This window comes from Copadichromis virginalis, linkage group LG17 (assembly GCF_057382275.1).
Source record: "Copadichromis virginalis isolate Kocher_CV1m ecotype Utaka linkage group LG17, C_Virginalis_male_GT1.1, whole genome shotgun sequence".
NCBI lineage: Eukaryota > Metazoa > Chordata > Actinopteri > Cichliformes > Cichlidae > Copadichromis > Copadichromis virginalis.
This window is the reverse complement of record NC_140634.1, coordinates 15685097-15711179: the sequence shown is the minus strand read 5'-3', so window position 1 is coordinate 15711179 and position 26083 is coordinate 15685097. Positions and strand designations below refer to the sequence as shown.

General features: G+C 40.3%; 3 protein-coding genes across 5 annotated transcripts in view; all 3 read left to right on the top strand.

The window, feature by feature from the left end:
• Positions 1 to 3370, top strand: part of prpf38a (pre-mRNA processing factor 38A) — a 61580-nt gene extending 58210 nt beyond the window's left edge. For all 3 annotated transcript variants that reach the window (XM_085437358.1, XM_085437357.1, XM_085437356.1), the window contains exons 5-10: positions 26 to 136; positions 995 to 1101; positions 1244 to 1270; positions 1370 to 1461; positions 2226 to 2274; positions 3113 to 3370. In XM_085437358.1, the coding sequence (XP_085293484.1) occupies positions 26 to 136; positions 995 to 1101; positions 1244 to 1270; positions 1370 to 1461; positions 2226 to 2274; positions 3113 to 3158 (432 nt within the window). In that variant the 3' untranslated portion in view covers positions 3159 to 3370. The remainder of the gene's footprint in view (positions 1 to 25; positions 137 to 994; positions 1102 to 1243; positions 1271 to 1369; positions 1462 to 2225; positions 2275 to 3112) is intronic.
• A 2494-nt stretch (positions 3371 to 5864) lies between these two features.
• trmt1l (tRNA methyltransferase 1-like) lies at positions 5865 to 23065 on the top strand. Its single transcript, XM_085437182.1, has 16 exons — positions 5865 to 5926; positions 9105 to 9200; positions 9347 to 9409; positions 13784 to 13897; positions 14110 to 14174; positions 16392 to 16548; positions 18277 to 18397; positions 18482 to 18561; positions 18856 to 19108; positions 19567 to 19779; positions 19861 to 20051; positions 20658 to 20724; positions 21597 to 21760; positions 21838 to 21903; positions 22317 to 22443; positions 22607 to 23065. Exons 1-16 carry the CDS (start codon positions 5866 to 5868, stop codon positions 22794 to 22796), a joined length of 2028 nt encoding a protein of 675 aa, XP_085293308.1. The 5' UTR covers position 5865; the 3' UTR covers positions 22797 to 23065.
• A 1779-nt stretch (positions 23066 to 24844) lies between these two features.
• LOC146689144 (protein Niban 1-like) overlaps positions 24845 to 26083 on the top strand; it is a 29700-nt gene continuing 28461 nt past the window's right edge. Inside the window, exon 1 of the mRNA XM_085436986.1 lies at positions 24845 to 24971. Coding sequence (XP_085293112.1) covers positions 24917 to 24971 — 55 coding nt within the window. The 5' untranslated portion in view covers positions 24845 to 24916. The remainder of the gene's footprint in view (positions 24972 to 26083) is intronic.

Genomic DNA, 26083 nt, shown 5'->3' with positions numbered 1-26083 from the left:
TCTTTTTTTTATGCGTGTATTACAGAAGAGGCAAGTGCTGGAGGAGGCTGAGATGCTGGACCCAAGGATTAGCGCTTTGGAGGAGGACTTGGATGAAGTAGAAAGCAGTGAAGAAGAAGATGAGGAAGAAGATAAGGTTAAAAATAAAATTATCAGTAAAAATCTACCATATAAAACTGATGCAATAAATTGGTGGTTTCTGATTGACATGTTCATTTTCCAAATATATTTCTAATGTTTAAAGAGCCCTCACTATAACAAAACACAATATGTTCAACTATCAGCTTTTGTTTAACTGCACAGTTAGCTTATGTTCAGCTTCACTGAAACATGAAAATCCATCTGTAATAGCAGTAACGTTCTGTACTGCCACAAGATGGCACCATCCATCCATCTTCATCTGCTTTATCCGAGGCCGGGTCGCGGGGGCAGCAGCCTAAGCAAAGAGGCCCAGACCTCCCTCTCCCCAGCCACCTCCTCCAGCTTATCCGGGGGAACACCAAGGCGTTCCCAGGCCAGCCGAGAGATATAATCTCTCCAGCGTGTCCTGGGTCTGCCCCGGGGCCTCCTCCCGGTGGGACATGCCTGGAACACCTCACCCAGGAGGCGCCCAGGGGGCATCCTTGTCAGATGCCCGAACCACCTCAGCTGGCTCCTTTCGATGTGGAGCAGCAGCTGCTCTACTCTGAGCCCCTCCTGGATTGCCGAACTTCTCACCCTATCTCTAAGGGAGAGGCCAGCCACCCTTCGGAGGAAGCTCATTTCTGCCGCTTGTATCCGCGATCTGGCACCGAATATGTAAAAACTGCAAACACAAGTAATACAGATAGTATTACATAGTGTAAATTAGTTCCTTTGCAATACAATGACTGGTTTAGGTTGCTCAGCTCAGTTATATAGAGGCGTCTGCATAAAATAGCTTCTATGTCCACTGAAAATGTTGTCTGTTAGTGGATTAACTGAAAAATAAAAACATGAATGAATTTGGTTGCAGATGGAGAGAATTCAGACTCCTGAGCCACATAGACGTGGTTACCGTGACAATGACAGACCTCGCCGCTCCCCATCACCACGTTACAGACGCAGCCGTTCTCCCAGACGGTACTCATTGTGCTCATCCTTACATTTTCTTGAGTCTTCATATGTTTGTGAATAAGACAAGTAGACTTGCAGAGCAACCTTTTCCCACATTGAGTTTATACAGTTGCTTTCATTATGGTAAGCTCCATTATTTCTTCTTCAGGAGGAGCAGGTCTCCAAAGAGGAGAAGGTATGACTGCGTTTTGCATTCACTTTAATCTTGTTAAAACTGCACTGCTAGTATGTGTGTCTTACAGGAATATCTGTGTTTTTTATTGTACATAAACAGCCCCTCACCACGGAGAGATCGCCATCGCAGCAAGAGCCCCCGGCGCCACCGCAGCAGGTCCAGAGAGAGACGCCACCGCTCCAAATCACCAGGTAATTAAAGGGGAGATCAGTGTTCTGTGGCCATATGGTGTAACCACAATAACAGACAGCTGAGAATGGGGGAAAATATGGGTTATTAAAGAGTCTGCAGACATTTAAGTTAAAGAAGCAACCAAATATATCATTCATATGATTTAGAACATGTATGTTCTCCATCAACTTGGAGTTCCAAAGCATTTTAGCCATTATATCTTTAACTGCTCACTTACTAATGAACAAAGCACTTTGTTTACAGTTAATCAACCAAAATTAATCGATTGGCTTGTTACTGTTATTTTTGTTATATGTATATATATGTACAGTGGTGACTCGTTTATCGTGGTAGTTACATTCTAATAATAACCCACAATAGGTGAAATCCTAAAATAAAAATAATATATGGTTGAATATATATCGGACATTCTTACCTCCAACAGGGTTTTTAAAAAAATGCATGCAAACCATAAAACACCTGAGCCAGACATTTTTGTGGGACACTCAGGATCAGGGCCAGTGGTCCACAGGATGACTTGGATTCAAATTTGTTTTCATCTGTTTATTTTTTGCAAAGATTTGTGCCACAATATCAGTGGGTTTTAAACCACTGAAATGAAGCCAGCAATCATAGAAATTCATGTTGTTCTTCTGCCATCCTTTTGGCAACTGTGTTTTAAGTTTTTAGCACTGGAAATGTTCAAGTTATTTCCATAGTTACATAAGTTTGGAAAACTTTTGTCTATAACTAAAAATGACTTGGTGTCATTGTTGTGATCCAGGTCACCACAGAAGCCACAGACATCGCAGCCATTCCAAGTCCCCAGAGAGGTGAGTATTATTATTATTAATGTATATCTGGGTAACGTTATTTGATTAGTGGGCGCTGTGCTTCCTGGTCTTGATGTCAGTGACTTCGATCTCCTCCTGTGACCAGCTTATTATCCCAGCAGGGTACCTGATCACAGGCATAGGTGTTGATAGCCCAGATCTTGTTCTTACCATTCAGTTGACTCCTTGCGTACTGCTCCTTGGGGCTGTTCATCTTGTAGCCAAACATCTCATGATCACTGCTGCCATAGATCAGCTGGTTAGTCTCGGTAATGTTTGCAGTACGTATTGTCCGTAGTGCTGCATTCACATCATCTAGAAGACCTTCAGAGGGTAATTTATGTAATCTTGGTAACCGGCTACAGAGGGTCCAGGATCCTGTCTTTCAGGTCAATTCCTCTCTCACTTAACGATACTTTCTTGATACCCGGGGCTTCATTCTCACCCAAACTTGGGTATCTACCCCTGACTTGTCGTCTTGGCTCCCCCTTGTGTTGCATTTGTGTTGTTCCTTGCCAGTCTCTAGCTGTGAGAGCAGTTTCTCCATTATACTTTCATGATTTTAATTGTCTATAAACAAGTAACTAAATTAAGTAACTAACAAGAAATAGCACAAGCACACTATACTGTGCCGTAATTTGATATGGGCTAAAGACAGAAAAGAAGGAGGAAGAAAGAGAAATGTGTATTTTTAAGCTCCAGGTTAAAAATAACAAGACAGAGAGGGAGAAGAAAGAGTTTCCCTCTGTGTGCATATTTGTATTCACCAACTCCAGTGTAGTGGTATTAGAATATTCATTGTTTATTTAACTTGGTTTTGTTTTGTTTCACGTTACAGGAGTTCAAAAAAGAGTCACAAGAAGAGTCGAAGAGGAAACGAGTGATTTTTTTCTTTCTTTTTGTTTTTATACCAAACTTTCAGAAATCTGCTTTCTAATTCCTGTGTATTTGTTTTCTTTTCCCTTGTTGTTTTTTTATGGGGGGGGGGAGTATAAATATATAAAATATTTCATGTAAACATGTTCATTGTGCTTAGAATGTGTTTCATAATCTGATTTGATCTGACATTTCAAAAATAAAGGCCCCTAAATTGTGACTCTTCGGATGTTTTAAGGTTGTTGTTGTTGTTGTAATAGAATTAGTGGTAGTAGTAATAGTTGTTATTATTATTATTATTATTATTATTAACTGATAGGCAAATGAGGGAAGTTTGAAATTTGTAAATGAGATGAGGGCTGAGGGAACTGAAAGTGTTTTACCACTCCCTGATTTCCACATTTTCTTTGCATGTTTGTAACATATTGAAACACAAGTAAATATGAATTGTAGTTTCTAGAAGCGGTTAGTAGTAAGGGGTTGGGGAAACTTTGACTGTGTGAAGAGGAGTGTGCCCCTGGACTTCCCCTCGATTCCCCCGGAGGCCTGCGTTTGAGTCCAGCCTGTCCGGCCTTGACTATAATAATGACTGTAGAAGCTACCGGAGCACAGAGGAGAAGAGCTGGTGAAGCCTGGACACTGGGTGTTTGTCAAGGTCATAAAAGAAAAACATGGTCAACAACCCAGGTAGGAGGTATGATATCAGACACTGCTGTCCACACCTACTGCTGTAAAAATAGCTGAGCAAAATACCTGGTTACATCGAACTCACTGTGACACACAACGAATCCCACACCTACACAGGAGTAGTTGTAACGGATAATTGGATGTTTTAGACTGCCTCTGAAACTAATATTTCTTGTTGTGTAGCTTGTGCACCTGCTATGCCAACACTGGCCACATCACCATTTCGACTACCATCAGGTAACTGTCCAGCCAGCCTAGCATGCATGCTGCAGATGTTTAGAAGTCCTTCGCTGTCCCCAAGTGTAACCTGTTTTTCTTTCTGCATTATTGCATACAGCAGGGCATGCAGGATGTTCGGAACGTGCTGTTGAACGTTTATCCCTAACAACACTGCACCTAATGGCACTAAACCAAGCATTAGAAGGGCTCACTGGCCTGAAATGAGTCAACACTTTTCCATGCATGGTATCAGTCAGCATTTGCGGAAATGAACAGGATATTGAAATCCAACTCGAAGTACCAATCCAGACGCCGCTTTCTCGTGGAAGACCCTTCCCCTGATCAGTCTTGTCAAGGAGATCTACAGATAATTCCTTTGACTTCAGTTTGGTTTGTGCTCTGACTTGCACTGTTAACTTTGGGATTTTAAATAGACAGGTGTGTGCTTTTTCAAATCATGTCCAGTCAAGAGAATTTACCACAGATGGACTCCAACCAAACTGTAGAAACATCTGATAGATGATTACTGGAAACAGGATGTATCAAAGCTCGTTTTTTAGTGTAATGTTAAAGGCTGTGAATACTGTAAATATTATATTTTTGTTTTCAATAAATTTACAAGAATTTAAAGCGAATTTTTTTCCACTTTGCAATTATGGAGCATTGTGTACAGAATCTTTGAGGTGAAAAACAACATGACTCTATTTTGCAATAAGGCTGTAACATGAGAAAATGTGCAACAAGTGCAGTGCTGTAAATGCTTTCCAGATGCAATGTATTTTTGTCAGTAAATGACAGTGACAAAGTTTTCTCATGATAGTCTGTCCTGGTTTAGCAAAACTGTGCACCTACCCTTGTCTGCCGGAAGGATGATGATGATATTACTAAGCGGTATGAGTGCCGCCTTCTCCTTGATACTGATATGCTTACTTATATATTATATATACTTATATGCTTGGGTCTTTGCATTGCTAAGACAGGCCAAAACTTTAATCCACAATAACAGTCTGAATAGGGGAAGAAGCTGTTTGTGGAAGTGTGGGACCTGATTGACCTGAGGAGTCAGCCAGTGTGTAGCGGGTCAAACAGGTGGTGGGATGCAAGACAGGAGGAGCTGGCGATGGCCTGCAGGGGTGGCAGAGCGCAGCCAGTGATTTTTTGGGTAGTGTTAATTACGCTCTGCGCAGCCTTCCTGTTCTCAGTAGTGACCCTAATGCAAAAGCAATGTATAAGTCATTGCAGTCATTGTGTAAAAGCTTACATTCTTTGTGGAGTAATTACATGCTTATCACATGTTTGCTTAGGAAAATTAGGAATTGTCTCAAAACTGGTTTGCCATATGAATGGGTGGTTCATTCCTTTAGCCATTACATTAATCATTTCATTTTTTAACAGTCAGTTTAATAATAAAATTCCATGACAAAATATTGCAACAAAAACGGAAAACCTGTTTGGAGACATTATCTTATAATTAGGTATGTCATAATTACAAATATTCTGATCTTGTAATTCTTTTTGTCAACATCATTGAAATGAACCAGTAAGAGTTCTTCTTCACTTTCTATAGGCTACTTGCATAATTTGACACTGAAGGTATCTGGTTATCCTCAGCACGTTGTCAGGTATTCTGAGTGTGGTATTATTTTATTTGCAACAGTAACTCATTTTAGATTATAAAATGTGTATTAATCACGCTTCTGTCGTGAATGCGATGCGCTTCCGTAAAATGTCAAATTGCGTTTAAAACAACGCGCCCTACGTAAAGAACGTAGAATAGAACATTTCCTGTGTGTGCTGCTGTAGTTCGTAATGGCGGAGCTTAAAGAGGCGGACGCTGCTCAGCTACACCAGGAGGACGTCGATAACAAACGTGGGTAAACTGTAGCGCCTGCATGTTTGGTCGCTAAATTTGCAAACATACAATGCAGCATAAATCATACTACAGGCATTATTAATGCTACGCAGCCTATTTAACGGGAGTTTGAGTTTATAACTGCGGAACTAAACGAGGGCCTCAGCATGGAGCTCCGCCATAGGACCTAATAGTCAACAACATCAACGACAAAAAGGGAGGCGGTAATAGTACTCCGCTATCGCTTCCTGTTGCATGAGATAGCGCAGCTGGCTTTGAACATCTGCTGATTTTAATGTGGTTTGAGTTGCGTTTTCAGTTAACCTGGTCTCATCACGGAGCTGCACTACAGGACCGCAGAGCCGCTCACTTCATACCGCTTAAACTGTTCATTTATTTTAACCGGTGTTCCAGCTTAACTGGTTTTGGTTTTCATTGGTGATGTTTGTGAACATTTCATCTGTGGACCCAAATTCAGGGCCCTATTCTAGGAAGCATGTCCAGCAAACCTTAGCTTAAAAATAAAATATGAGTTGGTCAACTTTATGATCGGCAACTCCGGGTTGCTCCAGAACAGCTGATCAGAGTAAGTTCAGTCAACTAACTCTGAGTAAGTTCATCCTGAGTTAGATCCAAAATGTATCATTTTAATTTAATATCCATACTCATCATTTAGCCAGCTTGAACTTTCATTAGATGAATTTGAATCCTAATTCTACGTTTGATTTTAGATCTAATGATTCAGCTGAAACCTGAAAGGTCAAAATGCAAGAGAGAGAAAGTGAAGATGAAATGCAGAGAGACTGATCAGACACAGTTTACTGATGGACCCAGATAGCAAAGAGTCCAGATGCATTCATCCACAGTTTAGTTTAACCTTCAATAAAAACAGTTTCTGCTATAACTCCAGTAACGATAAAGAATTCCATTATTTCTACCTTTTATTGGATAAAAATGCTTAAAGACAGAAAAACTTTGCTTTAATGTTGCCAGTGTAAGCATTCGTCATTTGGTCAAATATTAACCTGATAGATGTTGGCTTCCTGAGATTCACTGTTTCACATTTAACAAAAAAAAGCAGGGCAGCATTTTACGAAGGAGTGTTAGGGTCATATTAAGAAAAAAATATTATTTCAGACTATTTTCAGACTTGTAATTCTATTTTGAGATAAAAGTCAAAATTTTGTTTTTTTTGGAAAACATCAAAAAGATGATTAGATTACAGCTGCTTTACCCTCGACCCTCAGAGGGTATCGCAATTGTGGCAGTTTGTCCTGAAACAACAAGAGTAATCTCCACATTTCGACTGTAACTCTTTTCAAGGAAAGGAAAGGTGGCTAGGAGAATTGCTAAGAACTTGGGTAAAGACAAGAGCCTTGTGTTGTTAATTATAATGACCTTACACTATTGTCCTTAAAAATGTAATGCTGGGTGTCACATTGTTAAGGACAGATGGATTGAAACTACAATGGGCAGAAGATGGACTACAAGATGCACATTTGCCAACACGTGTTCTCATATCAGTGATTTATGGAAGTCATATAAATGAGGTCAGCCTGTGGACAAATATCCCTTTGTTCCAAAGGTTGGAATTTTAAAGATAGAGGAACTTTTATAGGGCCATATTTACAAATGTCTAAGCTGCCTTTTGAAGTTGAAAAGCTCATGGCTTTAAAGAGTCCCAGTGTTAGTTTTGTGATTGAAAGTTGTGAACAGGAGGAGTTTTGTGGCTGAAATATGGAGTTTCACTTTCAGGAGGAGAATATTTAAACCAGTTACGTTATCAGGCGAGTGAGTCATCTGCACTTCAAGTGGATGGCTCAAGTTGTTATTGCAGTGCCAAAACATCGGCTCTGTCCTGAAATTTCGCTCAGTCCTCACACTGAGCCCCACAATAACACTGTCTTTGTTGTGCTGTGAGCACATAGTGAGTGACTTGTTTTTGCTGACTCTGTAACAAATTAAGTTTTACTATATAACTGCCTACAAGATGCCAAAGATCAGTAAACACAAAATGTTCTTACCCTTAATGAAAACAAGGCTTCAGAATAATACCCCTATGGATGAGTTCACTTTGCCCACTTCCTTCTTATTGTTCTTCTACTGTTAGAAATCTTTAATGTTTCTAAATATTTATTTTAAATTATACAAGCAGTTGACTAGTTTTCGCCATTACATGAAATTACCAAAGCAAAATCCTGTCGTCCCCCAAAACACATTGAAAAACGTATTCATGCCGTCATCACCTCTAGATTGCATTATTGCAGTTCTCTGTATTTGGGTCTTGACAAGTCTCTACATAGTGGTTTGGATCCACCCATTTATGGCTACAAGAAGTGCAAGAAGACTTAATTGTGGACCACATGGCATTAAACCATGAAACAAAAATGGAAATGACTAAAATGATAAGCTTGGCAGTGGATGGAACAACAACACTTGAAGGACAAACTGTATACCTACATTTATACCTGGAAAAAGGATAACATTGGAGAAGGGTCTCAAGATTCACAAAGGCCTAACCCAAGTGTCTGAGAGGATTAGCGAGGGCCTCGTGTTGATCACTTGTTCCTTAAACGTGCATCAGAACCACAGATAAAGCCAGATGAAGCACAAATGGGTAAAACATAAAGAAACTCTGTCTGGAAACATGATGTGATGTTATTCTTGTTCTTGTTAATGTTGTTTTTAAGTTAAGCTTTTCTTTCTCTTCAAAGAAGTCTGTTAGTAACTTTTTTAAAAAGTGTATTCTGCTGACATTTATCTGAAATGCTTATGCCTGACATACTTAACAGTTGTGTGTGGTAGAGAAAAATCCAAATGTTCTTTTAATGAGCTGTTTTTTTTTCTTTAAGTGCATTCAAATTTAAGTGGGGAGTAAACTTCAGTGGCAACTCCTTAACTTTATTGTTCTCAGGTTTTGTGAAACGATGTCAAATATTTTTTATTTTTATTGAAATAAAATCATAAAATCGAATTTCCATCATTTTCCTCTGACCTGTAGTGATTAATTTGGTATTAGTTGTCTAGTTTTGGAGAAGTTGGTCATAGAGGTAAATATAATAATACTACTACTACTACCAATGATGATGATGATAATAATAATAATAATAATAATAATAATTAAAACTTTGAGCCATTGAACTCCTTTAAAATAGTTAAGGAAGTATTTTTCTTTTCTCTCTCTTCATTTCTGAAGGTGGGGATGGGGGCGATGGACCATTTGTTGCTGAGGAGACACTGAAGAGTGAAAGTGCCACAGATGATGATGCCAAACCCTCCATCACAACCGCTGGTAATTAAATACAACTCGATTTTTGTTAGGATTTGCATAACAGCTGCATTCCTGTGCTCATCAGAATTGAATCAGGTAGCAATAATGACTAAACTTTAACTGGTCTTTGTAATAATATAACAAGTGTTCTGTTTTTCTCCAAATAGAGAGACACCTCTCCATTCAAACTAAACTGGAGGGCCTTGAGATGCTGGTTGACCTCAGTGGTGGTAAATTCATTTCTTTAGTTTTTATTAGACAGTCAGTGACAGACGGGCAGATTTAAAGACTTGTTGATTTGTTATTGAACAATTAAGATAAGATAAGATAAGATAAGATAAGATAAGATAACCTTTATTAGTCCCACACGTGGGAAATTTGTTTTGTCACAGCAGGAAGTGGACAGTGCAAAAGTTATGAGGCAAAAATTAGAATACAATAAGAATAAATACAGTACACAACTGTACAGAATAGAATAAAATAAAATACTATATACAGTAGAATAAAATAAAATAAATATACAATAAGATAAAAATAGAATACAAATACAAATACTATATACAACTGAGTAAAAATACAACGATGACAGAAAGGATTATTGCACTTAGTATTATTGCATATGTATGGATGTGTGTGCTTGATCAGTTAAAGTCTTTATTATGGAGTCTGACAGCAGTGGGGAGGAAAGACCTGCGAAATCTCTCCGTCCCACACCGTGGGTGCCGCAGTCTCCCACTGAAGGAGCTGCTCAGTGCTGTCACAGTCTGCTGCATGGGGTGGGAGATGTTGTCCAACAGGGATGACAGCTTAGCCGCCGTTCTCCTGTCACTCACCACCTCCACTGGGTCCAGAGGGCATCCTAGAACAGAGCTGGCCCTTCGGATCACCCTGTTCAGTCTCTTCCTGTCCCCAGCAGAGATGCTGCCGCCCCAGCAGACCACACCATAAAAGATAGCAGAAGCCACAACAGAGTCATAGAAGGTCTTCAGGAGTGGGCCCTCCACCCCAAACGACCTGAGTCTCCGCAGCAGGTACAGCCTGCTCTGCCCTTTCCTGTAGAGGGCGTCTGAGTTATGAGTCCAGTCCAGTCTGTTGTTCAGATGAACACCAAGGTACCTGTAGCTGTCCACAGCCTCAATGTCCATACCCTGGATGTTCAGTGGTTGCAGTGGAGAATGCTTGTGCCTGCGGAAGTCTACCACCAGTTCCTTGGTTTTACTGGCGTTGATCTGGAGGTAGTTCAGCTGGCACCAGTCCACAAAGTCTTGGGTCAGACCTCTGTACTCCTTGTCGTCCCCATCAGTGATGAGGCCGACTATTGCAGAGTCATCAGAGAACTTCTGCAGGAAGCACTGGGTGGAATTGTGGGAGAAGTCTGCAGTGTAGATGGTGAAGAGGAACGGAGCCAGAACCGTTCCCTGTGGGGCCCCCGTACTGCAGACGACCCTGTCCGACACACAGCCCTGAGTCCTCACATACTGTGGTCGGTCGGTGAGGTAGTCCAGGATCCAGGTAGTGAGGTGATGGTCCACTCCAGAGTTCACCAGCTTGTCCTTTAGAACCGAGGGAAGAATGGTGTTGAAGGCACTGGAGAAATCAAAGAACATGATTCTCACAGTGCTTCCAGCGGTCTCCAGGTGAGCGAGGGAACGATGTAGGAGGTGAATGACGGCATCATCCGCTCCAATGCCAGGCTGGTAGGCAAACTGAAGTGGGTCCAGTGATGAGCTTGTTAGGCGCCGAAGCTGAGCCAGGACCAACCGCTCCAGGGTCTTCATCAGGTGGGATGTCAGAGCCACCGGCCTGTAGCTGTTGAGGTCCTTGGGGCGTGAAGTCTTTGGCACTGGTACAACACAGGAGGTTTTCCAGAGCTGTGGGACTCTTCCCAACCTCAGGCTCAGGTTGAAGAGGTGCTCCATCACCCCACACAGTTGGTCCGCGCAGGACCTGACGACCCTCGAGCTGATGCCATCTGGACCCGCTGCCTTCTTGCCATTAATCCTCCTCAGTTCCCTCCTAACCTGGGTGGTTGAGAGAGACAGGCTGGAGCCTTGTGTTGAGTGTGTATTGGATGCTGCAGTTGGGGGTGGGGGAGAGTGAGCAGGGTGAATAGAGGAGGTGTGAAGTGTCTGAGGTGGAACAGCAGCAGTGGGGGTGGGTGAGTCTGCAGCCGATGTTGCAGACTGCCTCATGGCTGAATCAAATCTGTTGAAGAAATGATTCAGTTCATTTGCCCATCTCACATCCCTCCCAGGCAGAGAGTTCTGCTGTTTGTGGCCCGAGATGGTTCTGAGGCCTCTCCAGACTTCACCAACGTTGTTTTGTTGAAGCTGGTTCTCCATCTTCTGCCTGTAGCTCTCCTTCCCATTCCTTATCAGTCCCCTCAGCTCTCTCTGCACCCTTTTCAACTCCTCTTTGTCTCTGGATTTGAAGGCCCTCCTCTTCTGCTTGAGGACGGTTTTAATTTCTGGGGTAATCCAAGGTTTGTTGTTGGAGAAACACCGTACAGTCCTGGTAGGTACGGTGTTATCCACACAGAAGTTTATATAGTCAGTAATGCATGTAGTAAGGCTGTCGATGTCCTCTCCGTGGTCATCACAAATCACCTCCCACACAGTCGACTCAAAACAATCCTTAAGAGCCTCCTCGCTCTCCTCATATATTCTAATTACATATTAGAACAAAATTGATACCCCCCCCCTCCCCCCGTGAGATTTTCAACATAGCATTTCTAAACATAGTAGTTTTCCTTACAAAACTTCCTTAGAAAGTTTTCCTTAGAATTAATTATTATTATAGTACACAGTAAATACTTTAAGAAAAAACAATAATAAAAAACGATGGATATACAAAGTTATCACAGATATTCCAAGTGTCAAGAACTAGAGGGAAAAGTAATGAAGAAATTCAAAGAGAGGCACACAGTAAAGAACAGGCAAGTGAAAAATAAAAAAATGAATAGTGACAGATGTGTATAAAGACTCCAGTAAAACTACCAAGACACTAGTGAATAACCAATAATAGCCAAGCCGGGAACTATAGTGAGGAGACTCACAACAACTATGCACAGGAAGGGACCATTATGTTGCAGGTCGGGAAAAACTTTACTTCTGCAGAAGAGATGCCTTCAAGCCAGCCTGAAGTATGTTAAGGATAACCTAGAGACAGATTATACGGATATGTCCTTTGGTCAGATGAGATGAAAGAGCTCTAGACTCTTTGGTTATAGAGAATGCTGACACTCAGAGAATACTGTCGTCAAATAGAAACACTGTGGTGGGAGTATTATGAAATATTATCGTTTTAAAAAAGAACAGCTTTTCATTGTCCTCATCTGTATGTTAGCTTATTGATTATGTAATTATTTAGCTAATACCAATAAAGTAGCTAAATGACACAATAACAATCCCTCACCTTCAGTGTGTATTTGACAATCATTTCTTAAGGAATCCATTTCATACTTGTTAATCACTCTTTGTTTTTATAGTGCAGGGTGATACATTTTAGTGAACTTTAAGGGACAACGATAGGCATTTAAATTGACAGATATTGAACTGAAAATACAAACAGCTGTACAAATGTGCAACAATTCTTGTTAAGTTTAAAAAGGCAAAAACACTTCTGTAGAGTGCACCTCAATGATCTCATGATCCCTTGTAAACAAGTACCTGGGGAAAGTGGGAAGGAAACATTCTCTTATAACAGGAAGAGACCTCTCGCAGAACCAGGCTCAGGCACATCCTGGTCAGAGGGTAAAATGAAAAAAATAAGAATATAGGGAGACCAGTAAAGATGGGACAAAACACAAACTACAGGAGAGACAAACAAAACAGCAAGTAACAAATACCATTACTTCTAGATCCCGACCGATAGAGGATTTTTAGAGTTATACTGATATTTGGTCATTTCAAAAATCCAATATTGTGATATGTTAGCTGTGTTTCTTTTTCTTTCAGACACATGATATACAAACAGATTTCCCTAACATTAGTTATGTGGAGCTATTTATTTAATCATTTACACTTTGCTCAATTCTGCTGGTGTTAGCTCATCGTGTGTTGCCAACTGGGAATATACAGAGTGGCATTTCCTGGGAAAAACAGCAACACATGGTTGAAGGGTGTTTAATTTTAAAATGTTCATTTATTGGCCATATTAAATATTGATACTAATAGGGCTTGCAAATAGTTAATATCAGCCGATAGTATTGGTTTGAGGTTAAATTACACATCAAAGCACACTGATAGTAAATGCACAAGGTTGAAATTAGTATGTGTTTAAGAGGTTAGTTGACAATGAATCAGTAATTATTGATACTCTAATAATTACTGCAGTAATTTTTTTGAGTCCTGTCAAATGTGATCAGATGTGTCAGATTTTACATGATTGAAAATTTTCACAGTTTCAGACGTTGTATCAGGATGTATCAGCTTTTACCATTCAGACATTTATGGACAAAGCAAATATTGATTCAGTCCTGTATTTTATTTTATTTTTTACATTTGAAGTACAGTTATGTAATAGGTCACACACCAACCAATTTATTTTAATCAATAAAGCAGTTGATTAGTGTTGTGCTGATTTTTGCCTTTTTCGCTCAAAAGCTGGGCGGAAATCGTGTCCTCTGTGTCCTGAGGAGAAATTTAAGGCCTGTTACAGCCACAAACTCCGCCGACACCTGCAGAACCTCCATTGGAAAGTGTATGCAGAGTTTGAAGGTAGGAACAATACAAATCGACACACATACAACAATAACCAGCAGTCATCTGGTTTCAACTCAAATCTGCAGCAGCAAGGAGTTGTTTCTTCTGTGTGACTGATGCTGGATCATATTTTGTGTTTAAATTTGTCCTGGATAAGGGTGTGGTCACTGTTTGTACTCCAGGGATCTTCTTCTGTATCAAAATGTGAAAACTGTTTCTTTGAACAGGCTACAGGATGTGCATCTGTCACCTGCCCTGCAGAAATGTTAAGCCCAGCCTCAGCGGAGATCATGTGAGACACAAAACACATACACACATCATTTAGGTTTTTGTAAACAATAAAATGCTAATAAGATAAACATAAATACAGGTAACAATTAACAAGTTTTAAGACTTCCTGAGTGTGCAGGGCTAAAGTGCTGAAATGAAAAAAATAAATGGATCTTTAACGTTACAGTGTGTAAGAGTAGATTGCACATTGCCGTCTGCCTCTGTGCTGTGTGTCAGCAAAGCTTTGTCCAGGCGTTGGTAGGATTTTTGTTCTATGAGACACATTTTCTATCTGCTGGTGATGCATGCGATGCAGGGGACTCCTGTTCTTGCTGCTCTTTCTGCTGCCTGAGGTCCTCATTAAGCACATGAGCAATTGTGGGCATCTTCTTGTTGTACTTACAGATTTTTGCTGTTTCATCTTCAATAGTGGTTCTGACGCTCACTAGTCCTCGGCCTCCTTCCTTATGCTTAACGTATTTAGTTCAATGAAATTTTATTCATACAGTGGTTGTTGAAAACCCCAACAATCAAATGACCACCAAACTCTTGGTGATAGTGAGAAGGAAAAACTTTTAAAATTTTTTAAAAGGAAAAGTTTTAACAGCAAGAAACCTCCAGCAGACCTGGACTCAGGGAGGGGCGGCCAGCTGCTGCTACCGGTTGGCGCTAATGGGAGAGGGGACAGGACAAAAGACACTCTGTGGAAGAGAGCCAGAGATGAATAATAATTAAATGCAGAGTGGTGTATAACCACACAGTGAGCAAAAAAGGTGAGTGAAAGAAGAAATACTCATCATGGGGATCCCCCAGCAGCCTTCGCCTGTTGCAGCACAGCTAAGGGAAGATTCGGGGTCACCTGATCCAGCCCTAACTATATGCTTTATCAAAAAGGAAAGTTTGAAGCCTAATCGTAAAAGTAGAGAGGATGTCTGGCTTCCAAATCCAAACTAGGAGCTGAGAGCAAACTGCTCTGTTGGGATGATATGATACTATAACAAACAGTAATTTTGGGTTATGTACCCTATTTTTCAGACCATAAGGCGGGTTTATATTTGTATCTGTTTTTGATTCATCGACACTGTTGATGAATGGGTCTGTTTTCATACATAAGGCGCATTAAGCGAAACAAAACAGTCAGATAAGTCAAACTTTATTAAACTCATTCTTCTTGCTTCCTCCACTTCTGTACCATTGATTCATTAATGCTGAATTCTCTGGCAGCTGCTCTATTCCCATGTTGTTGCAGTATATTAATGACTAACCTCGTATTGTGGATGGATTATCTCATTTGTTCTCCTGACTGAACTTTGGTCCGTTTACAGCATCCTGCCATGCGATTGCATTTGTCTCTAACCATCAGGAACCCTCACGTTAACTTTTATTGAGTGGAAAAAAGTTAGCGATCATCCTCCAGCTTCACTGTTTATGTTATGCTAACATAGATGTGTCGCTAGCAATCATGTAGCAAATCAATATATACCAGCTAGTCCAACTTCAGTAACCCTACAAACGTCACTGCTGTTTAGTTTTCTGTCTTCATTTATGTTGGAAGTGATGGCAGAGCTGTACCTTTTAATACTTTCAGAAATCTCTCAGTCAGAACATGGCTATATCATGTTTAGGTGGAAGCTAGCGAGTGGGTGAAAAATCCACTTCAAACCATATGGGGTCATTTTTGACCCCTGAGGACCACAGGTGTGATTATGTGCTGCCATTTAAAAATTTTAATGATTCAAAAAAACATTCTCACTAAAGTTTAACATACAGCACTCTGTGGTTAGTCAGATAGTCAAAATAATCTAAACATTTAAATATTTTATTGTTTCGTTTTATTTTCGCTCAAAAACAGATACAAATATAAATAAATACAAATACTTTATGTAAACAAGGTCTGGTGGCCCTAAATTGCAAAATGAAAGGTAAATTTTGTGTTAATATGTTAATCTTAAGTAAAACTAAGGTGAACACTGAATTGATTGACAATTTTCCTTGTACTTGAAAAAACACTCAAATGACATCGGGTCGTTTTTGACCCCTGAGGACCACAGGTGTATGGAAATCAGGAGGACAAGGGTTAAGTGCGCCTCATGGTGCGGAAAATACGGAATGTGGCAATACAGGACACTACAGCAACATTAAATTCATATTATCAGCATATTGCATATTCCTTTTTCTTGTGAGAGAATGATCTGGGCTTATATTTTATCACTTTGTTGTTTGTATTCTTTCCCTGTAGGCATCTGGGAGACACGTCGCTCACTACCACTGCGTAGTGTGCTCTGTTACCATTGCCAGGAAGACGGACATGATTAGCCACTTGAAACGCCACGTAAACAAAGGGGAGACTGAGGCTAGCTACTCCGGGACCTCAGATGTCCTGTTTGAAGAGCCAAGTAAGAAACACTGAGCTAAGCTGACGTTTACAGTTGCAGTATTGATAAAAATCATAAAAGTTCCCTCAGAGGTGAAGTGAAGTTTATATTATGACTTCCAGAAAATCTCCCAAATGAAAGGTGTTTTATGGCAGGTCTGGACCCAGGGCCACTTGAAGAAGTTGACCATGAGCTGTCATGTTTACTTGTAGTAGTAATAATAATAATAATAATAATAACTTTATTTATAAAGCGCTTTCAGACAAAGTGCTGTACAGCTATTTGAAAATAAAGAGATAAATTAAATAAGAGTATAATAATAATAAATAAGAGAACAAAGCAGAATGCACTTTGGGAAGACGGTGATCTATCAGAGGCAGGCCCTGCATCATAACCATGTTCTCTGGTGACTGTGGCCTCTCTCAGCAAAACCATGTCTCCTGCCATATCACAAAAAATGCTTCAATAAAGATCTCAGCAACATGAAGATTGTGTCTTGGCCTTGAGATTTCCAAGATCTCCATCCAATCAAACATCTGGGGGGAGGTGTTGGAAAAAAAATGGCTGTTCGTTGTAGCATGAGTGAAATGGACACAATTTTAACATTTTAGAAACAATCAGAGATGGACCAGGAGTACCATTCAAAAATAAACACAACTAATGTCTCAGATTATGATTGTTTGTGATTTGTGACACAAATATAATTCTATATTGGCACAATCATCTCGATGCTGCAGAGAGCTTACTTCGGTCTAGATAGTAAAAGTTTCATCTTTGATTTCTCCAGTGCAATCCTGCTCCCACTCCAAGAAAGAAAATCTCAGTAAACATGTCCACCGTCTCATGGATTGCTGACTACTTGAGCATTACTCTTTGAACACATCAGACTTTGTCCAACTCGCAGTGTGAATAAGATCAGAGAAGCAGCGATTGCTACACAGCTTTTGTCTGTCTTGGCGTAGAATGTTGATGTGGTAGAGGAATATGAGTTCCTAGGTATCCACACTCTGAACATTGCTGGAGATTTTCTATCAGTTGTGGTGAGCACCGTGTACTTTGCTGTGGTCTGCTGGGGAAGCAGCATCACAACTTCCAACTGAATAGACTGTTTAAGACAGCTGGGCCTATGATTGGCTACAAAACTGGACAAACTGTGGTGGGGACTGTGATGGACCGAGTTGAAAAGCAGGAGTCGTCACAGGAATTATTAGAAAAATAGGGTTTTCATTTATTTAACCCCCAAAAATTATATTTACAAAAGTCATAAATGTTGAGCTCATAAAAAATGTCAAAGAAACACAAATGAACTCAGGTTTTGGATCATAGCAAGTAAGAAGTAAAGAAACAAATGGTTAGTCAAAAATCAAAATGAACTGGTATGAATGCATAAGTAAACTAAATGTGTGCGCTTACAAATAGAACAAATGTATCCAAACCAATCAACAAACTTATTGGAAACCAACGCGTGTTATTGTGTTTAAATAAAGAAATGAAAATACACAAGAGTTACCGACTTTGGCCATGGGTTTGGCCATCACAGGGACCAATGGCTTATAAAGTTATTTATTGAGTCAATTTTCCAAATTGTTTTTGAATGTAAATTGTCTGTTATTTATTTTAGCTGTCTGCAGCTTAATTTCAGGGTTTTAAATGCAACACAGCTGTTAAAGGTCCTGTTTTTGTTCTGCAAAATCACAAGGTATTAGTGATAAAGAACTGATCTCTCCGTCTGCTTTATTGTGCAAACAGGTCCGTCAGGTCAAGCCTACGAAATCATGAAAGAACTCGGAACAAATGTTCAGCTCCTCCCAAACCACACCACTCCGCAGAAGAGTGACACCTACTTCAATCGCAAGATGAAGCCCAACAGGTGGAGATGAGCTCTTGTTAAAATATGTCCAGTATGTCTCTGATGTTGAGAAATTAAAGTGGAATTTGTGGGGTTTTGTTTCAGGCAGCTGGTGTTTTGTTCGCTGGCTGTTTTGGCCGAGGAGAGAAACCCTGTTGAGTGTCTGGATGCTTTTGGAGCCACAGGTGAGTATGAAATGTACAGAACTCCACGGAAGAGTTTCATTTTAGTCAGGAGTTCAAACCAAAACCTTAAAAAACAAACAAACAATAAAATAACAGAAGTTTTAGCATAATCTTGTTTATTTTTCCTATAAAAATTCTATTCATTAAGCTTAGTTTAGTTCAAATCAGTTATTAAGAGGCTGGAAGGCTGTTTGTTCTTTGCAGTGACACAGAAAGTAAATTTACATCATGTCTCAGCAGTATTAGCTAATCAGCAATGAAATTCCACAACATTTCTTCTTTGCCACCTTTCAGGCATCATGGGCCTCCAGTGGGCGAAGCATCTTCTTAATGCTGTGAGAGTTACTATAACAGATATCAGTGAGACATGTGTCAAAATGATCAAAGAGAACTGCAAGCTAAACAACATCCGAGTGGACGGAGGCATGCGAGTTCCCCGGGGGTCTGACGGGCCCAGCGATGAGGTCGAAGGAGTGCCCATTGCTACTGTTGAGGTCGTCAAAATGGATGCTAATGTCATCATGCACCTGCGACCTTTTGACTACATGTAAGTGTGCAGGGTATCTTTTACATGGCAAGTTAGTAACGCTGAGTCATAAAAGTTAACCTCAGTTACTCAGTTACTGTAACTGAAGTGTTTATAGACTCAATCCCTAGTTTCAAGTTTCATTTAACATGACATTTATTTTGATCCAGTTAGTCAAAATGCGATCGTTCAGGTTGAGTCTAACTTGTGATGAACAACTACACAAGTTTTAAGTGTCTCTTAGTTTCTTAGTTGAATTGGAAACATTTATTTCTCATCTTGTCCAGTTTCAAAACAACAGGTTCCCTTTCAAAGTGGTTATGACCCTATTTCAATATAATCTTTGACTATAGCTTCATCTTTGTAGGGTTTTCATGTTATGAATCTAAATACAGTCTGTGTTATGGGTTTATGGGAGGTCCCAATTCTGTCAGAATGTCATTAAAAAATTTCTACTTTCTATTTCATGAATGTTTCAGTCACCTAGATCCATTCGGTACGGCAGTGAACTACTTGGATGCTGCCTTCAGAAACGTCCGAAACCTGGGCATCATCTCTGTGACATCCACAGACACGAGCTCCCTTTATGCCAAGTCACCCAACGTCACCCTGCGTCACTATGGCTGCCACATTGTACGTACCGAATACTACAAGGAGTTGGCAGCACGAATGGTCGTGGCGACTGTCGCCCGGTAGGCTGTTTTTATTTTAATGTGGGATGTGATGCAGAATTAAATCAGCTTTTTATACTGATTAACTTCCATCTGCTGCAGAGCGGCAGCACGCTGCAACAAGGGCATTGAGGTGCTGCTAGCGGTGGCATTAGAGCATTTTGTGCTGGTGGTCGTGAGAGTCCTCAGAGGTCCTGTGCAAGCTGATGAGTCAGCCAAGAAGTTACGAAAACTGATGCACTGCCAGTGGTGTGAGGAGAGAGTGTTCCTCAAACAGGGAAACATGGTGGATGGTGAGTGGCTGAAAATCATATACTGTAGAGGATTATTTACAAGCTTTTAAATCAGAATCAGAATCAGAATCAGAATGGGGTTTATTGCCAAATGTTGAGCAGGTTTACAACATTAGGAAATTGCTGCGGTGCTTCAGTGCAAACATGCTGTCATAAATAGCACTTAAATAGACATGGAAAAAAATAAAAGTAGGGATAAGAATTAAAAGTGCTACGTGGAAGATATGTGCATGAGATATACATGAGATATATACATGAGAATAAGAATTAAGAGTGCTACGTTGAAAGATATATACATGAGTGCAGGTGGTGATCAGTGCCAAACATAGAATGATGCAGTGACACAGCGTAGGGTCATGTGTTAGTGGCGGGTACAGTCATATGGTTATTGTTCATGTGTCCAACAGCAGAGGGGAAGAAACTGTTCTTATGGCGAGAGGTTCTGGTGCGAATGGACCGGAGCCTCGTCATGAAGCATTAAAGCATTGAAGCATTAAAGCAATTTAAGAATCTGTCACATATTTGGTGAGCTGTAGCAAATAATTGTAATTTTAATAAGATGCTGAAGTTACCTCATCATCGTGTTCTAATGCCTGTTTGTTTCAGACACATTACCCTGCAACTGTCATGGAAGTCTGCCTGGAAAAACAGCAGTGCAGCTGGGACCTCTATGGTAAACTGCACATAGCAACACCAGTCACAGACTGCTGCGTTCTCATGTAGCTGTAATAGTTTGGTGTTAACATCCATTCTCCTCCACTTATCCTTGTGCTAACATTTAATTTAAAACATTTTTGTGGCAATTAAATTATTTAATGGCCAGTGAAAGAAATGCTTTACCAAAATCCTGATACTTTAAACCATTTTTGTTATTGAAGGATGCATCTAACACCCACAAAAACTGGGTGCATAATTTAATGATAAAAACAAGCTTGTAAAGAGTCCAGAAAGAGATAAAAGCATGATATCACCACAAGAACCAACAATCAAGAACTATTTTAAAACTGTGTGGCTCATCCTGGCCCTAGTTCTCTATTCCTCTAATGCCTTCCTTAATTAGACTAAATAACCCATCTAAAGTCTAAATATGCAAGGTATTCCCTGAAAAAGATATCATGTGGATGGGAGAATGTGCTGCTCGAAAACCTGTATGTTTTTCCAAACTGCGCTTGCACGTCTTTTCAGATGTGCGAGCTGCCAATTCCGTCTTCCTCTCTTCTTTAGTTTGAAGGATGCTTTGTTTACATTTTACATTCCTTATATTTAAAACTTTGTTAGTCAGTCCAATTACGTTTGAGCCTCTGAAAGTGGGGGGCTGTTTATGAAAAATCGCTGATATCACAACAACAGCGCCCTCAAAGTGTTTATTTGTAAGGTAGATCCTACAATAATACACACAGATGGTAATACAAAATGTAAATGGTGCTACAAACTTTTGTTAAAGACTTTCATTTAAAATCCTATGAAGTTGTGTACACAAGCAAAGAGTTAAAGTGTCATTGTCCAAATACTTACCAAGCTGTTTGTGTATGTGTGCATGTGCAGGTCTGGTCCTCTATTTAACACAGGCTTTCTGAGAAGGATGCTTTCTGCAGCTGTGAAGCACAGCATGGATGATATCCAGCCGCTTGTCAAAACCCTGATCTATGAGTCTGAGTGCAACACCCTCAAGTCTTTAGTCCACGGACCGTCTGCTCTCACCAACCAAGGTACCAATCTATCATCTGTAACATGGGTCTGATGTTGACATGGTTGAATCTTAAAAGGATCTTCTGTTCTTCTGCAGTGGAGTGCGGCGTTGTCATTAAGACCTTAAACACTGGAGAGGAGTCGGGTGCTGCTGATCAGTCTGGTGAGTCAAAGTTTTCTAAGCCTCCATTATTCACTCAGGCCTCCTACTTGGTGTGAAATATTTTCACACACATGGACAACTGAGTGAAAACCTGCAGCAGACAAGGGAAAGGAGTAAAGACTGTGTACACAGACGGCCATACTCTAAGCATACATGTGTCCTCTAGAGGGCAGTGCAAGCCTTTCCTGCATTAAAGAGATTCATGATGAATAAATTAACTACTTGGTCTTAATTTGAACACTTTTTACAGGCATCGTCTATTAAAAAAACTATTGTAGTTTTGTCCTAAAAATTTCCTTTACTGCATTATTTCAGACATATTCAGTATAACATATATGACGTTACATAAAAATGATTTTTGACTTCTTCATTTCCAGTTTTCTGTTGAGGTATAATTTTGAATTTTCCCATAGGAAAGAGGAAGATTGCAGATGAATCTGGGAACTTTGTGAAAAAGCTCAAGTCTGATGCCGCTCTGGATCACCCACCATTCTACTACAGCATCCATCGCCACAGCATTCGTGGCATGAATATGCCCAAGTGAGTGACCTTTACCAAACTCTCTCAAGAATTCAGGTATTTTCACATTTTGGTGACTTTGCCACAAATTTGCAAACTAATGACCAAAGTACAAAAACAGGCCAAACACTAGTCAGGATCAGTTTGAGTGCACCTCGCTGTAAATACTTTGTTCTGTGCACAGGTTGAACAAGTTCCTTCAGTACCTGACAGAAGCTGGCTTCAGAGTGAGTCGGACTCACTTTGATCCAACGGGGGTTCGAACCGACGCCACGCTGCTGCAGTTTAAATCTGTCCTCGCCAAGTACAGCGTTCCTACATGCACCAACGCTAGCGCCACTCAGACCAGCGTGAGCATGGAGAAAACAGTGTGAGCAAATAAAAGGCTTCACTACTCCACACCTGAAGTGAAACTTTATTTCTTTGCTTCTTTACGCCTGAACTAAATTCTCAGTCAGTTTCAGTCAAAACATGTGGTTTTTCTGAATAAACCTTAATCAAACAAACCAAGGAAAGATATTTTTCTATTTGTACACAAATTCAAGTGTTACAGATGGCTCATTTTATCTCTATTTATTTCTGCTGAAAATCTCTTTATTACCTTTTTGTTTCCCTTGTTTTATAAAAGCATCATAAAAATCTCGTCTCTTGCTGTCTTAGTAATTCTTTACTGGGCTCTAATTTCATTCTTTAAACTGTTCTGGGTTTTTTTTGTCCAGTGTGGAACAGGCGCACATGTTACCCAAAATGTACAATGAAGGGTCAGAGTCAATACTAAGCAGTGACATATGCAGAGAGACACCTAAGAACTACTATATTTAAAATGTAACCTGTAATAGGCATGAGATATACATTAGATATTTGTGTGGTCTGTAGCTCAGAAGGTAGACCAGGTCACATACTAATCAGAAGGTTGGTGGTTTGATGCCCGTCTGCTCAAGTCTGCATGACAAATATTCTTGGGCAATATACTAACCCAGGTAGTGTGTGAATGTTAGACAGAAAACACTTCCATAGAAAGAGCATAGGAAAAAAGTGCTTGTGTGAATGAGGCACGTTGTATAAAGTGCTTTGAGCGCTCAGAGTAAAAAGTCGCTGAATAAGAACCAGCCCGTTTAGCCATAGAACAGTGACACTGAAAATATTATCAGCCTAAAAAGTGATGAAAACAACCTTAGTGCATTCAGTTAAAAGAAAAACACATTAAAAGACTTCGTTTTCCAAATCTGTTGCTCTGTGGATAAGTTTGTTTGCGTTGGCTCTTTCCACTGGACATGCTAATATTGGGCTTGTCTGTTAGTCACCAGCAAAACGGTAACCGCAAACTCGAGAGCCATGGAAGTACTAAGAAACTGCAATTCCTCCCATGCATGGCTCCAAAAGTAACTACCGTAAGTCGCTGCAGATTTCAGCGTTAAAATGTCAACCTTTTCAACATTTAAAATCCGGTTTACAGTGTCATACAGAAAAGGGTTTCGGTCTCTGTGGGTAGTTTCTTCCTAGCTACTGTGTGTGAAAAGCATCTTGGATGAGAAGTCAAATGTCAAGTTCAATTGCCTGCTTTTCAATCACTCGAGACTAGCATTGCTTATGTGAGTGATTTATTTGTTTCTTTGATCAACCAAGATGGTTGTGCTTCCACCGAAGCTTATTCAATTCAATTTTATTTGTACAGCGCCAAATCACAACAACAGTCGCCTCAAGGCACTTTATATTATAAGGTAGACCCTACAATAATACATACAGAGGAAAAACCCAACAATCATATGACCCCCTATGAGCAAGCACTTTGGCGACAGTGGGAGGGAAAAACTCCCTTTTAACAGGAAGAAACCTCCAGCAGAACCACGCTCAGGGAAAGGCGGCCATCTGCTGCGATCGGTTAGGGTGAGAGAAGGAATACAGGATAAAAGACACGCTGTGGAAGAGAGCCTGAGATTAATAGCACATGTAATAACTGAAATAGAAAATCCATAAATAAATAAAAAACAAAAAGATGTTATATAGCTGTTCTTGCAAAAGCAATACGTGTTCGGCACCACATTGCATTCACATCACAATTCTGTTTGCGCAAGCTCCGGGACAGCACAGTTTGGGTTGGTAAAATTCTAGTATTTTTATAAATCTATCACAAGATTGTCCCTTTCTAAGTTTGATGTTTGAAGTAAATATTTTACATTCTACCCTCTTGTCTCCTTGTCTAGATAGAGCACTCCTGAATCCAAAGGGTCAGTTACATTAATATTATTTGTTTATTCATTATTAGTCGTTTGATGAACCGAACTGAATAGAGCTTTTTACAGCTGTGATTCAACAAGTCACGGTGGATGATTAGGGAGACCACAGGCGCTATTGGGGCTGGCCTAAGTGGCGGAGCGTCACTGAATGACACACTGGCAGGAGGAGGAGGAGAGCACGCCCTGCTAGCTGATGTGACGGTGTAAGTACCTGAGTGCAGAACACTACCTGCGGATCGTCTCCTGTCAGAAGCATCATGGGGGGTTCCGCGTCCAGCCTGTTGGATGAAAACAAATCCAAGTACATTAAAGGTAAAAAAAAATTAAATAACCGAGAAAGTTTGAGGTTGAAATTTTGGTATGCGTTGGGTGAGCGACGCAACGAGGGCGCAGCGCACTCCTCAGCGCGTTTCATTGAGCACCGATGAAGAGAGTGGGCTGTTTCTGTCGGGTTTAGAGCGACGTTTCACATCACTGTGTTTGGAGTCGAGGCGCTTGAAGCTGTTAGTTTGCGCATAAATATAAGAAGCGCGATTTTAATTTGAATTGTAATGCCAGTTTGAGCTTTTTTTACGTGAAAATGTGAGTTAGAGTGGGAAACAGTTCCCGTCGATTTTCCAGAGAGCCGAGTATCAGGCTACTCGCAAAGCTGTCCGTCTGGTTATGCCTGGTTATCTTTAACCAGGCATTTTGTCCCTCTGTATTTTTCATGGCAAAAACATTAGTTCATGCATTTATCACTTCCGCCTGGTTAGTCTGGGGGGCTCATGGAGGTCACTCCAGTATTTCCAGTACTGCTAGGAAAAAGGAAAATCAGAGAGATCGAACTTTCTTTCTTTTTTCTCTCTTTCTTTTGGGCGTGTCCAGGGGTGTGGACTAATGTTACCTGTCTTTTATTGTGTGTATGCGTGCACAGCAGACAGGTGCACATGTGGTGATGTGTGTTGCGTAAATAGTGAAATCTGATTTGAAGGCAATCCTTCATGCAGCATCTTCCCTCATGCTTTCTTCATCATACAGGCTGCTGTAGGGAGTTTTATTTTTATTTTTATTTTTTTTATTAAAGCGAATCTGAGCTTCATAATTCAAGTTTTTTTTAACCACAAATATGGTTTATTTCAGAGGGACTGGTACTTATAGTGCTTTTCAAAGCCAACTGAGCAGTTTCAGAGTGCTTTTTAGAATAGCTTTGTTCGCTTAGTCACACACACATTCATACAGCCCTTTATTCCATGAGTAAGTGCCTTGTCTCACACACACTTAAATGAATACACTCAGGGCAAGTTGGACTTTTCTTTCCCACTTCAACATGCAATGTGGGGAGTCGGCTATTAAATCAGCCCCACTCTATTTCCTGATTAACAGGCATACCAGAAGACACCATGCTGTGACAAAATTTGGACTGATTTTGGACCTGATACCAG